This window comes from Leptosomus discolor, chromosome 10, assembly GCF_034619465.1.
Source record: "Leptosomus discolor isolate bLepDis1 chromosome 10, bLepDis1.hap2, whole genome shotgun sequence".
In the NCBI taxonomy this organism is placed as follows: Eukaryota; Metazoa; Chordata; class Aves; order Leptosomiformes; family Leptosomidae; genus Leptosomus; species Leptosomus discolor.
In genome coordinates, this window is record NC_141400.1 from 16,839,202 (window position 1) to 16,856,249 (window position 17,048).

The 17,048-nt window shown below is 47.5% G+C and overlaps 2 protein-coding genes across 3 annotated transcripts in view; both read left to right on the forward strand.

The window, feature by feature from the left end:
* The first annotated feature begins 3,768 nt into the window (after nucleotides 1-3,768).
* Nucleotides 3,769-4,778, forward strand: HNRNPA0 (heterogeneous nuclear ribonucleoprotein A0). Its single transcript, XM_086470942.1, has one exon. It carries the CDS (start codon nucleotides 3,843-3,845, stop codon nucleotides 4,776-4,778), a length of 936 nt encoding a protein of 311 aa, XP_086327068.1. The 5' UTR covers nucleotides 3,769-3,842.
* An 8,157-nt stretch (nucleotides 4,779-12,935) lies between these two features.
* Nucleotides 12,936-17,048, forward strand: part of KLHL3 (kelch like family member 3) — a 49,301-nt gene continuing 45,188 nt past the window's right edge. The window contains exon 1 of one of the 2 annotated variants that reach the window (XM_086470728.1): nucleotides 12,936-13,032. In XM_086470728.1, coding sequence (XP_086326854.1) covers nucleotides 12,936-13,032 — 97 coding nt within the window. Of the gene's footprint in view, nucleotides 13,033-16,795; nucleotides 16,810-17,048 lie in introns of those variants that run through there. The other variant, XM_009950215.2, reaches the window with a different exon arrangement.

The window sequence follows — 17,048 nt, forward strand, 5'->3', positions numbered from 1 at the left end:
GCAGCCGGGCTATACTTGAGTGGTGTCAGTGACTGATTTGCTCACGTCTTAAAGACCCTCATCTCCTTCTCCTGGCACACTTGTCTGTTTGGCATCCAGGGAGACAAAGTGAGCTGTAAACAAGCATTCTGTTTTCTTTGTTATCCGTGAGGTCACAATTAGCTCCTCTTAATTTTTCTTCCTTTTTGCTGTGAATTATTAAGGGTCTATAAAACTCTTGCGGGTTATTTTCTGCATGAAACAGATACTAATGTATCTTGGGAAGGGCCACACAGTTTTTACAATAAGTGGTAGGCAAAATATATTTTTGTATTTCCTGTAATTGTGTGGAGCTTGCAGCCAGCCTCTGGGAAGAAGTGGGGTTTTTTTAATAGAGTAGGATACTTCTTTTTTATTATTATTTTAAGCCCACAAATATTTCAGCGACATTACGGGTATATTCTCTTTCCTAAAACTGGATAAAATGTGTCTGTTCATGCATTGAGACAAGTGGACTTAAACACGTGACAACTTTCCCTATAAGTGGTTGTCAGACATGGACATTTAATATTCCTGTCGTGTTAATAAGTTACTCTTAACAGACTTGGCTACAACAGGAAAAAAAATCCAATTTAAGAAAAATCAGATTACTATATTGCAAGTATTAATCCTACTGGTTAATGATAATCATAGCCTTTGAGACTAAAGCATGAAAGTTTGGCCTGCTGATAGAAATGGGGCTGGAATTTTACCAGCAGTGTTAATCTCTGGAGTTGACACCATCTGAAGAGGAATAAGGCTGGATCTTTGTGCTGAGCTGTGCAGCCTCTCTGGACTTCATCTGGGACAACTGTAGTTAAGGAACCTCCTGGCGCAGTCAGTGTTACGCTTGTATCTGCCAGTCTCCAAGGGTGCATTGCCACAGCAGTTGGTCTAAATCGGGGGGGATGTTGCAGTTCCGCTTCCTCCCTCCTGTCAGCACCAGCACTCATGGAATCATGAGAAAAAACTGCTTCAGAAAGCTGAGGCAGCTGAAAACGAGCCCCTTTTTCATGATAAATTTATTTTTGGCCATCTCAGTTCTCTGAAGCGGGTCGCTGTGCATTTGGACAAGCGTCAGGGCTGGCACGTGGGAGAAGGTGGGATCGCCCAGCCGGAGGCGGGAGTGCGGCCATCCCCGCACAGCACGGTTGGGACAGCGCTGGGACTACATCCCGACACGGCGCCTAATCCAAAACTGAAACCACCAGGTCGGGAGGGTCAGGATATTCAGTGCACACCGTTGTAACGGCTCCCAGGATGGCGTGAGAGGGAAGGCTCATGCTCTTCTCCCTGAGCAAGGGACCAGTAAGGTATCTGACGGGATCTGGGATATGATCTTGCTGGAAACCAGGTGGTCTAATAGTAATTTTTTATTAACCCAGTCCCCAAAACCTCTTGTTTCCGGTGCACTAATCTGGATTTCCCATCTGTGACTCAGGAGGGTGAAGTGACTTATGACTGTGAGGTTTGGTGCTCATGTTCTTGGATGGTACGGAGAATAAACCAGCACAGATCAGCTTTTGAAAGCCAAGCGCTGGGATATACACTGAGAGGACTTCAAGGAAGTTTTTTGCAGCTCGAACTCTTTCTTTGGAGGTGTGAATCTTAAGTGTCTGACAAACACTGCAATGGTCACAAATATTCTCAACCCGTGCTCATTGGCAGAGGGGATATGACCCTTTCATAGGGAACACTGTCCTAAAAAATCTTGGAAAACATCCATGGAATTATTGTCATAGATGAGACAAGACAGACCTGCTTTTCAGGATCTAGTGCCTGAAAAAGCAAAGCAACAGGAAACAAGGAACAGAGCAAAGAGGGAGAAGTGCCCAAACAGAAGAGGAAGTGTTATCCTCTGAGTAGAGCCCACATTTACTCAGCAGAGAGGAAGAGCGGGCTGAGTACTCTGTGTACGGATGCTTTAACACTTCATGAGTTCTTGAGGTTGGTGCTCCCTTTAATATACTCAATTATGTGGTTATTTTTTTCAAAGTTTGTCTCAAGGTCTAAATGGACACTTGTCTCATTGTGTAAATAAAGAGCAAAGGAAGAAGCTATCTGAAGAGGTTGTGAAACTGCCTTCACTGAAGGTTTTAGAAATTAATTTTAGAAATTTAGATTAGACAATTATCTGTGAGGAGGACTAAGTTAACATGACTTTCAGAAACTGTGTGGTTCAGGTGCTAAAGCACCCAGTGAAACGTGAGCTGACCTTTTCACCTCCAAGGAAAGAAAATTTCATCACAAAAATGGTTCTTAGCTCCTAGATAATTTCCAACACAAACCCCAGTGGGTGTAAGACAAAAAAAAAAAAATCCTGTTTCTGATGAAAAATTCAGTATGTTAAAAATAGCACTGCAGTCTTAAAGCTGACAATGTTTAAGGTACTATTAATATTAAAAAAAAGAAAGTATTACATGTCATTATTAGTCATTTCACAGGGCTTGCACACCCTTGAACAGCTCTAATTGCTTCTTCTTTTCAGAGCCGAGGAGAGATTCAAGAGTGAGGAAGCAGTGATAGGGTTGGGAGGAGGACTGGGAAACGGGGGGAAACAGTAGGAGGAAAAGCGAGAAAGAAGCTGCCCGAGGGAACGGGCTTGGGAGCAGGTTGGGAAGGGGAAAACGGACAGAATCGAGGGGAGAAGGGCCAAGTAACGCTGAGAGGGGGCAGGAACGGACAGAACGGCACGGTTAAAACCCCCGGAGAGGGGAGGGAGTCCCTGCCCTCAGCAAGACCGTCCGTGCTGCCGGGGAAGGCGAGCGGGACAAAGGTGACGGGGCTGGCAGAGGCCAGCGGGACGCCGCCGGGAGGTCAACAGGCCCTGCCGGGCCGGGCCGGGCCGGGCCAGGCTCTCGGTCGGCGGGTAACCCTGCTGCGGCCCCCGCCCGGCGAGGCCCAGCCGTGAGGGGGCAGCGGCCCCGCTGTCCCCGACCCTCAGCAGCAACAGCGGGGCCCGGGGCGGAGGGGACGGGGGGTGCCGGGGCGGGGGGCGCGCGGCGCGGCCGCCTAACGGTCAGCGCTTCAAACGCTCCCGCGCGAGCCGCCCGCGGACCCGCCGCCCGCTGCCCCCGCCCGCGGGGCGGGGCCGCCGGGGAGAAAGCGCGCGGCCGGGCCGGAGGACGCCCATTGGCTCCCGTCCGCTGGCTTGACGCATTGGCGCAGCCCGGGCCGGTCGCTGTCCCGCCCCTTCTCTCGGCGCGCGCAGAGGGTGCCCAGCATCACCGGCCGCTACATCGCAACTCTACTGGCTGCGCGACGCGTCTGTCACCGGCGAACCCCCCTCGGGCATTTCTGCCGACGCGCGGCGGAGGTCGCGCCCTCTGATTAGCCGCCGAGCTCGTCGATCGCGGTCGGAGCCCCGCCCCTAAAGGTGAGTCGCAGACGGCTCCGGCGGCGCGCTCTCATTGGCTGCGCCGGCGCGGGGGGCGTGCGCGGCGGCGGCCGGGCGGGCGGGGCTCCCAGCGTCCCCTTTGTGTGGGCACCAGTCGCCGGCCGAGCTCTGGAGGAGTCGCAGCCGCCATTTTGTGCGTGCTTGTGTTTTCCCCCACCCCCACCCCCCCCCTTCGCTGCGGGAGCGGCGGCAGCCGGGACGCCCCGTCTCTTCTGCTGGTCAGGTGAGGCGAAGCGGAGGCGTTGGGCCAGGCCGAGGGAACCATTGCCGGCGGCTGCCGCAGCCGTGAGGTCGCGCTGTTCGCAGCGAGCGAGGGGGAAGAAGCGGCAAGACGGAGAAGGGGGGGAAAAAACCTCCCGAGCTGCCCCCCAACAGGAGGAGGAGTCTCGGCGCCAGGCCCAGGCGCAGCCCCGGCACCGGCGGCAGCATGGAGAACTCGCAGCTATGCAAGCTGTTCATCGGCGGCCTGAACGTGCAGACCACAGAGGCCGGGCTGCGGGAGCACTTCGCGGCCTACGGTACCCTCACCGACTGCGTGGTCGTGCTCAACCCGCAGACCAAGCGCTCCCGCTGCTTCGGCTTCGTCACCTACTCGGCGGTGGAGGAGGCCGACGCCGCCATGGCCGCCTCCCCCCACGCCGTGGACGGGAACGCGGTGGAGCTGAAGCGGGCCGTGTCCCGGGAGGACTCGGCCAAACCGGGGGCTCACGCTAAGGTGAAGAAGCTCTTTGTGGGTGGCCTCAAAGGGGATGTAGGCGAAGGGGACCTGGTGCAGCATTTCAGCCAGTTCGGCCCCGTGGAGAAGGCCGAGATCATCGCCGACAAACAGAGCGGGAAGAAGCGCGGCTTCGGTTTCGTCTATTTCCAGAATCACGACGCCGCCGATAAGGCGGCCGTGGTCAAGTTCCACCCCATCCAGGGCCACCGCGTGGAGGTCAAGAAGGCCGTGCCCAAGGAGGACATCCAGTCGGGCGGGGGAGGCGGCGGCTCTTCCAGGCCCTCCCGGGGAGGCAGAGGAGGAGGAAGGGGTCGGGGCGGCGGCGGATCCGGCAACCGGGATCACAACGGTCTTTCCAAAGGAGGCGGCGGTTACAATAGCTACGGCGGCTACGGGGGAGGCGGCGGCGGCGGTTACGGCTCCTATGGCAGCGGCTCCTACGGAGGCGGCGGCGGAGGGGGAGGCGGCGACTACGGCAACGGGTACGGCGGGTTCGGCAGCTACAGCCAGCACCAGTCCTCCTACGGCCCGATGAAGAGCGGCGGAGGAGGTGGAGGAGGGGGCGGCAACTGGGGGGGCCGCAGTAACAGTGGACCGTACAGAGGAGGCTATGGTGGGGGAGGCTACGGGGGCGGCTCTTTCTGAGCTGGAGCGCCCGTACCCATTGGGGGTGGCGTGGAGAGCCCTCCCTTTGATACGGGGCAGCTTCTAAATGGTTTCTTCCCTCATTCGCCGAAGGGCAGCTCCTTTTAAATGCCTCCCTGCTGTGGGAGCAGCTCCTAAATGCCCCCTGGGGGTCGCCTCTGCTGCCTGTGCCACTTCTTTCTCTCTGAAGATGGACTGGGCCCCACATACACATACTTTGTGTTACAGTCGTTGATGGACTCTATTTTTTTATTATTACTTGGACCTTGGTCGTTTTTATACTAGCAACGAAAAAAATGTCTTGTTTTAATTTGTTTGGGGGGGGATACGGGGTGGGAAGTGTCTTGCTGATCTGGAGTAAAAACTGGGGAGGGTTATGGGAGAATTTCCTTTGTTGTAAGGACTCGATACCTGGCTACTACATTTTTTTCTACAAAATCTACTTGGATCCCATGACTGAAATTAACATTTCTGTAAAGGAGGAAAAAAAAAATCGTTTTTACGTTTTTTATTTTTTAAATAAATCTTTGTGTTCATTGACCTTTACATGTCTAATTTTTTTTCCTAGGATCCATTCCGTACGGTTTTAAGGCATTTCTAGGTTTGAAGCAAGTGTTCCTCTGCTTTAAAGTCTCTGTGTACTTAGAGTGAATATGTCATTGCCAGTAAAGGTCCTAATTGACTTTTTTGCTACTCCCATAGTGGATTGATTGGTTTTCAAACACTCGACAGAGAAACTTTTGAAGTACTACTCCGTGGATGTGGTCTGTTTTTTAAATATTCATTCTCACGCAGTTTGTGTGCGTCCACCATCTTGTACTAGGCAGTTTGACGTGCTGACATGGTTGGTCAATTTTTTCTATAGGACTTTTCCATCAGCCTATGTACTGTGTAGTTTTGAAGAAATAGTTTGTGTTAAGCATGTGCTTCATTCATATAAAATGTTCAGAATTTCCGATGGCTTAGTTTCAAGTTCTCTTATTGGTTTGTCTGTGTATGATTCCTTCCAGGAAAGGGTCGGCATTTATCCCTTCTGTTAAACGCATACTTGTTTTCATAGTACCGGGTTAACAGACTTTTCACTCTGAACTATTGTCCTCGTTAAAGTTCCCCGAGAATCTCTCGCAGCACCATCTACCGACAGGATGGCAACAGGCTGCAGGCTGCGGTACAGCGGGAGTGAAATTGGTTTGCTAACGATTGTATTTGACTTCTGAAAGTTACTGTATGCCACTAGATGACTGGTGTAGAATGCAATGACATCTGCATGTGAATAAAGATGGGCTCCGTGAGTGTTGACTGGAAAAAAAGGAATGAATTTGCAATACCTGCCTCAGCAAATTTTTTTTTTTTTTTAATAATTGGGATTGCCCATATTTCACAAGATGATAATCTAAACTATGTGGGCAAAGTGCTATGATAAATGAGCCAGCGAAGTGTACCAGTAACATAGGTGCCAGTTGTAAAGCAAAAATATCTGTGTAGTCTGCTTGATTAACAACTGTATATTTGTAGCCCTTTCACGCAATAGAATTAAAGTTTGTTGTTTATTAAAAAGCATAATGTTTTAGGGGAAAACTGCCTTCCTGCATAGAAATATAGAATAGCAACGTTTATGGGTTTATGGATATTAAATAAAGATTTGAATTCCTTATATGCTTGAGTGAGAGTATGTATGATATTTAAGAAGTACGAAGTTACTTTAACTTCAGGTTTTTAAGTGCTTAGTCTTTAATGCTGATGCTTTCTGGGCCTGCATCTTAAAACCTGATTTTTTGCTTTGCTTCAGATACGCAAGGTATTAGGCATGTGATTCCCACTGATTCCAGGGGGAAGTTGACCATCTAGGGCTTTGTGCTGCTGGGCTGAGGGATTTTGTGTGAAGTTTCAAGGTATTGTCAGTCTTTGATGTCAGTCTAACCTGAAGCTGATTTTAGTTGGAATGAGTCTTTTTGTTGCTATTAGAGGTGAAACTAGCATCAGCTTAATCACCTGTGTGAGCTTAAACCAACAGGACAACCTTCTGGTATCCTCAGGATTTAAGTCATGAGCTGAGTTTCCTCTTGATTGTGATGACTTCTGGCTTTTACAGTGAAACTGGTTCTCTTTGGCTTAGCTTTTATAAATAGCTTCTGAGTAACTTGTTATTTGCAGTTACATTATAATTTTTTTTCTCAAAAGCATGTTAGCCTCTTGTGAACCAGTATCACCGAGATGTTGTTGAAAGCACAGGTTGTTTCAGAGAAGTGTTTGTAGAACACTGCAAGTACCAGCTGTTGTTGGCAGACGGCTTCAGGTGGTTGGTTTTATTTCAGTTACTGGGCTTTAAGTTTTTTGCTTTATCTTTGTGCTTTAAAACCATGTTGGACAGTCATCCTCGAACTGCGCTTGAAGCACAGCTTTCCTTTTTGTAGCCGAAACGAACTCCTGAGTTCTAGGTCTTGTGTCAGTTTGGGCGTATGGTTTAGTCCCTCGCGATGGGGAATCGCCTTAACCTTTTTGAGGGGCAGCCTGGTTTTGAAAGAAATCGTTAAAATTCCCTTCTGTGATATGGCTTGTCATTTGGCTTGGGAAGGTAAAGATTTGTGCACCAACTATAGCTTGATGGTATTTTCACGTGATATGTGCCATGAAAGAATATGTTGATACTAGAAACTGGGTTTTTAAAAAAGTGACTTCATGTGTGAAATCTGGTAGTTTCACCAAGCTGTGGCTTGATTCTGGGAACTGTTGTACTGAAACATGCTGCTTGGTTGTCTGTGCGTAACAGTCCTCTTGTGGGACTGATGTCTTCTAGACTAAAAAGTAGATCCCAGAAATTGCACCTGTATTAGGGGGTATGCTGCCTAATTTCTCTCTCAAAAAGATTGTCATCTGTTTAACAGTATTCTGCGGTGTCTTGAGTTGGTGGGACCTGCTCTACTCTGACCTCTTGTCTGTTGGGAGCGAGAACTTCCTTGTGACAATGCAGGTAACATTTGAGAAGCTCATGTAAGCGCTTGTTTAAAAAGGAGCAGCACTGCTAGAATGTGCCTCGGCATATGGAAAGAGATGTAGATCTGTGCTGGATAACATTGAACACGGTGACTTAAAGACTGTCTTTGAATATAAACTTGTTTCTAGCACAGTTCCTAGTAAACAGAAGAGATTTGCTAAAGCTTTGCTTGTGCATTTAATAGTATTCAGTAATTTTCTGACCCTGGGTGGATTTGTCTGTGTAGAGGTGTGTAGGAAGAACTAAAGTGAAACAGATTATGTAGCTGGCATGTAAATAAAGAAATTGGTGACTCATAGTCACTCTAGGATGGTCATGGAGTTGGAAATAAAGTAACTTTAGTTTGCCATTCTTTAATTTGTGGTTCAGTTCTGAAGTATGTGTCTGAAATTATCTCTAATTCAATGGCCTTCTGTTCAGGGATGAATGCTGGATTGTGTTGGTTGCACCTGTGAGAAGTAGGAAGTGAGAGCAATTAGTTTACTTTTCAGCATTTAATAATGAAAGTGCAGTAGGTTTCTTAAAACACGATTTTTTTTAAAAATTTTTGTAATCTGCATGAACAAAAAGAAATTCCCCCAAACAAAGCTTTGCAGAGAGCACAGTATAGCTCGGCGTGGTGATGTGTGCAGTTTTTATACAGGAATGCGTATTCATGTCTACTCTGAAGTATAATTGGTTCTTGACTCTGCTTCTTGTGTGACTTGTACATTTTAGTTGGCTGAGGAAATTAGCCTGGCATACACTTTGGTGACACTGACGACTGCTGTGTTGAAAAGAAGCGTGTTGAACACCTGTAGACATGAGGATAGTGGCACAAATCTGTGGGAGCACCTCTTGCCTGTGTGTTTCAGCCCGCGGTGATGAAACGGTAGTTTAGAACAGCGGTAGCAGCTGGAACAGCTCCGGCCACAGCAGAGCTCTGTGGGTCACTGGCTGTGCTAGAGCTGTGACTGACTTGCAAAGCAAAAGCCCTGCCTTGTTCTGGGGCTGGTTTCGCGTGCTGAGGTGGGACATCTTCACCCTCCAGAGCTGAGCAAGCGTTTGGGTTTGTGGTGTGTGGTGCAAGCGGGGAAGCTGCAGTGGTAGCTCCTGGACTTCCCATTCCACTTCCAGGAGCGCCGACCTGCTGCGAGGCTGGTGGTGTGCGCAGTGCAGGGCTGGCGGGAGACAGGCTTGAACTCTTGTCGGGTACTTCGTGCGTACGTGCGCTGCAGTCAGTGGAGTGGGAATATTTAAGATGGGTAAAAATGTAGTTTAAAGTTCTCAAATGCTTTATGGTGTTCTTCCCCCAACTTGGATCCCTTCTGTAAAGCAAATTTTGCTTCCATTTAGCATTGAAAGACCTAAGTGGATAGTGTAGGTCAGAACACTTATCCTGCCCTGTCAGCTGATACCATTGTCGCAATATAATGGCATTCCTATTGCTGCTGAAAAGGGTCTGAGCCTGAGTGGTGCTGAGGACCCCAGCCTCCCATTCGAGTCTGAAAATAGAGCAGCTGCTTTTTTTCTGCGTACCTCAGAATGTTCTTTTGAAAATGCAAAAGTTTGGTTTAAATGGTTAATCCCTCAAAAATAAAATGGAAGGACACCCTTCTGGTAAGCACACAGTAAACAAAAACATGGGGCATTTTGTGAGAATGGGATTTTGCTCCTGTGGTCTGTGAGATGATTTGGTTTCTAATAGAAGGTGGCTTAGCCAAGCCTTTTAAAAAGGATTGCTTGTCCTTTTGTAGTTACTATGGATTAGTGTTTATCACGTAATCAACAGTTTGTACCACATCTACGTTGTATGTGTTATGACCTCTGCTTCCTAAGCTGTTTAATAGGAAGAAGGCATTTCCAGTATGTTTTTCAAACTGTGTCTGTAGATGATACCTTGGATTAATATTAGGTGACTGAAAGTATAACCCTCGAAATTTCACTCTTTCACCTTAGCCAGAGGTGTAGTTTAGAAAACAATGGGTTGTTTAATATCTGTTGCATAACTGATTCTGTGATCTGGTGTATGCATCCCTTAAAGATCAGTTCTCTACTTGATATTTTTGTATTTCTTAAATGAATAAAACAGTTGCATCCCTGCTTCACTCCAAAATGTATTTCACAACGCAAGCACTCCATAAGGACTTTTGAGCCAGCCTGGAAAAACACTATTTGCTTTTGTTGATGGGCTTTTTTTGGGTCTGCTGGTGAAGCATCTGCTATTTCTAGTATAGACATGCATGTATACGGACACACATCCATCACCTCTACTTCCACTGACCTTTAATGACTATTTAGTTGTAGAGTAGTGTGAGTACTACTATTGGTAGGTGTCGGATGTGTATTTCTTATAACAAGATGAAAGTCTTTCTGCTGTGTATCCTTACCTAGGAATTTTCTATCGTTCGCCTGGGTGCTAGGACTTGTAAAGGGGCTGATGGAGTTGGGTGCATCTCCTTGATGTTCCTTTGACAAATCCTAGTCTTTTTGCCTTCTGTAATCCTGGAACTCTCCTCGATTTCTGTTATGCATGAAGGGGAGGAAATATATAATCACTTTTTGAGCTGATACATCTTGCTCATACGGTTCTAAGAGTGTTTTAATCATGTCTATATTCCCCTTAAAAACACCTAACCCATCTCGTGGGGAAAATGGGTAGTGGGAACATTGAAAGGGCAAGGGCTGTAAAGCTGTAGTTTGGTGCAGAAGAGAGACATTCTTCAGATTCTTCTATTTCCTGTAGTTCTATCTACTGAATAGACTGAACAGTTAAAAAGAGGGAACACTTCAGGTGTAGGCTGTAGCGCGAAAAAAAAAAAAAACCCAACATAAAAATTAAAATTCAAGTACTGTTCTCTGTCCTTGGTTCAGCCTTTGCCAGTTGGAGTCCTAAACTACAAGTTCCAAAAGCATTTTCCAAGTACTTTCTCAGTGTGGTTGATCTTGGTGTAACTTTTTTTTTTTTTTTTGCTGAAAGTCTGTTAGGCAAAGCCGTGGTATTGCTATTACAGACAGCATCAAGCTCAGAGCACTGGCTATTCTCAGATTGTCAGCCATCCAAGTAACCAAAGCTCCTTAACTTTGAAAACTAGATGTCAAGCCGAGTCAGACTAATAATGCCATCTGTCTGAGGCATCTGGATATTAACCCTCTTAGTCTGATGCATACAGTTTCATTCCTGAATGCTTTCACAAACGAAAAATACACAGATTTGGAAAGAACAGCTCTTCCTCAAAAAGAAAAAATTGAACTATACTATGTAGAGCTATGTCTAATTTTGATACTTATTACTTTCACTGAACTGCTATAAATATCTCTTTTCATGTGTAATGCAGTAAGGAATCCATGCCAGTTTAGAAAGGGATTAAATTTCTGGCTGGAAATGTGTCAAGATGCACATTTGCTCGCTACTATCAAAGTACAAATCACTGATGAACATTGCAGAAAAATTCCTCCGAAGTAGAATGAGCTGACGAAATCTGAAAATACTTCGGTTGTTCAAATGCTACTTTATAATATGCAATTGCCAACTAGTTTGTCTCGCAGGCGCCTTGTTCTCACTGGGGATACTGTTTTGAGTTGAAAAGCATGCAAAGTTACACATCTGGGAATGTGCTGTTAGTGTGTAATCTCGTCAATATAAAAGATGAACATCATCTCAGTCTCTTCTGTCATTTCTGTAACTTTTGTTGCTTTCTGTAGTTTTACAATGGACTTTTTCTGTTGTGTAAGAAACTTTGCTTTCCACAAAACCCTGGAGGGAAGGAAGCACAAGTCTAGTCACTGCAGGCACTGCTTGGGAAGAAGATCAGGAGTCCAGTCCCCATTTCCAGCATAGACTTGCATGAAAGCAGTGCTGGATAAAATGCACACGTAGTGTGTGGGACTGGAGGTTCATGCTCTTTTTACTTTTTCTCTGTGGATCAATAATTGTGTTTTCTTCACTGCAAACTAACGCAGCTTCAGTGGAAAGTCTCCCTCTCCCAGGCACACACCCTGATAACAAATTACAACAACAGGGGCAGGGCATGGCCCTGGGGGGAGGCTGTGCTTACCTAGCTGTTGTCTACAAGCACAGCACTGCCAGCTGTGTTTTGAAATACTTCACTGCTATTTCATCCCTTTGGAGGAGGAAGGGGACCCAGAGGATGCTCGCTGACTGCTCCCTGGCCGGGTTGCAGAATCGTGAAAGGTTTCTGATGCGAAATTCCCAATTCTCCCTGGTTATCTAGTACTTTTTCAGATTTTAGTGTTCTTAAGTTCACTGGGCGACAAACTTGGCCAAAGGTCTTCGCTGTGTGATTTCATGGGGGATGGTGGTTTTCTTTCCACCACTGCTGGAATAACGATGCTCCATTTACTGGAGAGAGCTCCTGTGAGTCCTGTCTGATTGCAAGTTCAGGACTTCTCCCCACCGCGAGCACTGCTGGACTGCAGCACGGTGGTAGCTGTAATTGCTAATGCCTCTTGTGTAGGATGTTCTGCCAGAGAAGTCATGCTAGCTTCCTACCGTAATTGTCACGGAGACGTATCCTCCTGAAAAAGAGAGACCCCCAGGAGCACAAGGAGGGGTTCAGGCCTTTGCAGTAAGTAACCCGGTGTGAATTGTCATGCCTTTTACCCTTTAGGCCTACCTGCCCATTATTATCTGCAATTTTAAGTGTAGGCAAATTACTTGTTCTGTAATTCTATAATTTAGAAGCTGTTACTGGAGTTTTCTTACTTGCCCAGCACCAGCTGGAATCCAGGCTTCTGCTCCATGGTGTCAATGTTACTTTTAAAGCCTCTTTGAGGCTTGAGCTTGGTGATGAATCGGAACCACGTTCGTTTTGGAAATGTTACGTTGTGTTTGTGAGTAGCTGGTGGCACTGGGGAACTCTTGTTTTCTCTGTACTGGGGAGTCAGCTGGGAGGGAATTGAGAAACGTCACCTTTGGAAGGAAGAGCTGGGCTTGTTTTACTGCTGGTGCTGGTCAAGGCCAAAGGTGGTGTAACGAGCTGATGCCACATGCTCTCTGATGCCTTCTCAAAGTGTGTTTTCTTTCTCCCTCACAGGGTGCACGTCTGCGTGGAGAGAGAGGATGGGAAAGCTGAGCCCTGAAAAGCACACCACAAAAGTGCAGTAAGTGAACAGAAACTCGAGCTGAGCCCCTGACACACAGTTCCCACTCTGAATATGCTATGGAATTTGGGCAGAAAAAGGTGTTTGCCCAGAAAATACTGAGAAGGGTAATGAAGGACAATCTGTTATCTGTGAAGAAGACATGCTGCATGAGACGTGCTTTTTCTGTTCAGGTAAAATAATAAGCCTGCAGAAACAATCCTGTCTAAATTTTAATGTGTGGCAGCTGTCTGATTTCCTCATCCATGTTAATGTTGCAGCATGCAGTGTTACAATACCAGGGTGGTGGACTGTTTCTTGGCTTTTACAGAGAAATAGAAATGATGTGTTTTTAAAAATTTAAGAAGAAAACGAGGCAATGAATGTACCAGGACTGGTAGTAAAGAGACTTGGGTTGGGGTGGTGAGATCCTGAATGAGAATAGGTTTGTTTATGGTGGTCTCTGAGTTACAGTATACAGGTATTAATTAAGCCATACAACATCTTTATGAAGGGTATAGGTAGTTTTCCCCTTATTACAGTAGGTAGTAGTGGAAGCATTAAGGGATATATTATAAAGACAAAGAATCACATTAAAACGATATCTTAACACTTAGGCAAAAATTTTGGGGAAAATAAAATCCCACATTTTGGATCACAGCCTAAGCTTTTTCTCAAGCCCGTGTGCTCAGCCTGTAGCGAGAGCTGTACACTTCAGTAGGTGCAGAAATGGGAGTCAAAACTAGGGACTTGTGAGGCAGAGGGACTTAGTAATATTTAGGTGTCTGAATACTGGCCTTTGCCTTTGTTCCAGTGCCCACAACAGTTGTTTTTTTACAGCTCTCTTCCTGAATGCTCATTTTTCCTTTTGAGCACTAATTCAAACCCATAAAATCTATCTGAAAATCTTCCAGCAAGTTTCTGATAAATAGGTACTATGACTACAGGGCAGGAAGCCTGTGCTTCTGATGTAGCTGGCTGCGGGCGACATCAATTGCTTGTGCTACAGGAAAGAGTAAGAGGAGGAGCAGGAAGAACGTTTTCAGCTGATGTGTTACTGCTGTGGGGGGTGAACAATAGAATGGTTTGTGCCCCAGAAATCACAGCCTGGGGGTGAAGGTGGCCGGGTTATTCTGAAGGTGGTAACGTTATGATGAAACTGTTGGAGCAAAACCACTATTTTCATAGGAAGGGTGATTTCCATTAAAGATTAAAGGAAAAATATATTTCATAAACCCCAAATTTGCTGGCCTGTGGCAGACCGAAGTGTGAAAGTGGGACATCTACCAGCAGAGGGCAACAGTCCTGGAGGCTGGAGGTGCTGATGGCTTCTGCAGCGTCTCTGCTTGGGGAGCAGGGTCCTGGTGCCGGGGGGGTGGTGGTGTGTGTGTTCCAGCCCTCTCTCCAGTACACATCACATTCTTCAGAAAACAGTGCTTCAGTGGGAGTCTCTTACCTCTTAAGCTTCAGCTGCAAAACATCACTGATTCCAGCTGTAGGAAGATCCCTACCTAGAAGGTCTCCTAGAGCTTCCTTTGGAGCCTTGTGGTAACTTGGGTCCCCGCGAGTTGCTGTAGTAGCTAAATTTTAGCTGTTGTTTTGGTTTTGTTATGTGAAAGCAATACGGCATGCTCTAAATTCTAGCAGTGGCTGGGCAGCAGATTCCTTCAGGACTTCCCTGCCAAGGCGCCTCGTGCTCCAGGTCCATTGGGAGCCAGTGCAGTACTCAAGTACCACCTCCAAGTGACTTCAGTTGGCCACTGAGATACCAAGACATCTAGTTCAGTAGATACCTTTCATTGTTTTTCTTATGTTAATTTCCTTAGTGGACCTTTTCCCAGAAAACATATGGTATAATACAGTTCTATCTAAATGAATATTTACTTAATTAGAATCACAGAATAAATTTAGTTGGAAGGAACTTCTGGAGGCGATCTAGTTCAAACACTCTTCAAAGCAGGACTAGCTTCAGGGTTAGATCAGGTTGGTCACTCAGACAAAGATAAATATATATATATATATACACACTTAATATATACATTTATAAAAGATATATGTTTATATATATAAATATATATATTTATCTAAATATATATACCTTTTAAAAAACAGGATGAAAAATTTATGCTGAGAAGTTGCAGCCTTGGAATCTTCCATGAATGCAGTGTTTTGTGTGCACCCTTCACAGCTCTTCAATGCAGAAGCCATAGCTTTTTGAGAAACTTGATTAATAATTGGGTGGAGGGGTTTATACAACTAAAAAGGAGAGCCCTTGATCTGGACTTTTTGTGATACTGAGGGACTTACTCAATGGAAACAAGGTCTAGCCATCGTTTTCTAGGTAAATTCTACCATTTTTGGTATAGTTACTTTTTCTCTGGTTTGAACTCGTGTCTTGCTGTTTTGCACATTGTGCGTCAAGAGAATTAGACTGAATGGACACTGGGGAAGTTCTTGAGGATCTGGATGTCTTAAACTGGTAGTTTAACAGGATTCTCAAAAGGCAAATGCAGGAATTTTGCCTGACTCCTGTGCAAGGTTTGACTTCATGGCTTTATCTGTATTTCTTCTGTTTATGGGGAGGCTGCCAAACGGCGGGTGTTTAAACAGCAGGACTCTTGACTCTCCAGCCCCCTGCGACCTTGATAAAATCCTTTAACTTTCAGGTGTGTAAGTTTTCTTATCTGAAGAATGGGCATGAAGACTAAGATTCTCTTGAAACCCTCATGTGGAAGGTGCAACAGCATCTGTTTGATTGTTGTTGCTGATACATTTTAAAAGATGTGAGAGACTTAGGCTGGGGACAATGGTTTGAGGAGAAATTTATTTACAAAAGAGATGGAGCAGCATCTTGCAAGAGAAATCTCTTGATACTTCTAATCATCTCTTTCCTTTGCACAAGAACATTTTGTGAATCAAAGAATAATGAGAATAGCAAATATTTCTTGTCTTTAATTATAATTAACGTCTAGGGCCTCGTTGTTGCAGAACAAGATGGAGAAAATCTTTTAATAAAATGAGGAAAAAAAAATATTTACGTAAAAGTCCCTGCATGTGTATCAGTTGGAATAAAAATGGCAGGTGAGATTCAGTCCAGGGCTGCAGACTAAACAGCACCTGCAGTTTAGGAGGACCCATGTTGCCTCTTGCAGCGTGGATTTGGCCTGATAGCTTGCCTAAAAGGACAGCAAGATTTTTATAAATTGGGGAACTCCTGCTTTCTGTGGAGGGAGCGAGGTGACCTGGGGGTGGGCTGGGACCTTCTCCCTCGTCAGCAGCTCTGAGCATCCCCGCTCCTCTCCCACCGCTGCCCCCTGCACAGGCTCGACCTCCTGCTCGAATCCTGGGCATTTTCAGTCCGCTGAAGCTTTCCTTCGGTCTGTAAATCGCAAGGATTAAAGCAGTTACGGGCCGCTCGGCGCATCCCCCGCCTCCCCAGAGCCCGGCTCCCGAGCTGTGCAGGCACCGGCACTGGTACAGGGATGCCGGGGAGGGGAGAGCAGCTCTCCCGTCCCCGCTGCCCGGTGGGCTCCCGCTCGCCACCGCCGCCCTCCCCTCGCTCGGCTCGGGGCGCCCCATCGACCTGTTTGTTTCCTCGCTGCCGTCACCGGGGGTTGCGCCAGCGGCGCCGGCCGGAGCCCGGGCGAGGAGGGGGCGGCGGCGGGGGCCGGAGCGGAGCGGCGGGGCCGCCCTCCACAGCTGCCGTTGCCCGGAGACGATCGCAAGCTCGCCGGGGGAGGAGCCTGCGAGGAGGAGGAGGAGGAGGAAGAGGCGGCGGGGGGCGGTGCGGGCTGCGGCGGCAGTCGCTGCGGCGGGGCGCGCCGGGGACGCAGCGCTCCGCTCCCGCAGGAAGCGGCCCCGGGGCGGGGGCGGCCGCTTGCAGCCATGCCGGGCCCGGGGCTCTGAGCCTGCCCCGCCCCGGCCTCCGCCGTATCGCACCATGGAGGAGGAAAGGTAGGGAAAACGCCGACGAAAACCTTTGTGTTCACCGCCCGGTACCGCGGGGTGCCCGCCCGGAGGGATGCGGGGTGGGGGATGCCGGTCCCCGGGATGCTCGGCGGGGCTGTGCGCAGGCAGGCAGGACGCGGCTTGCGGGGATCCCCCCGCCCTCCCCGGTGCTGCCCGCTTGCAGAAATCCCCCCTGCGATGAGCGCCTGCCGTGTTGTCACTCGAGGTTGCCGTGTCATGGTGAC

Bases quoted from the DNA above. Each gene is read 5' to 3' on its own strand.
- HNRNPA0 (XM_086470942.1), top strand. From the start codon at position 3,843: ATGGAGAACTCGCAGCTATGCAAGCTGTTCATCGGCGGCCTGAACGTG.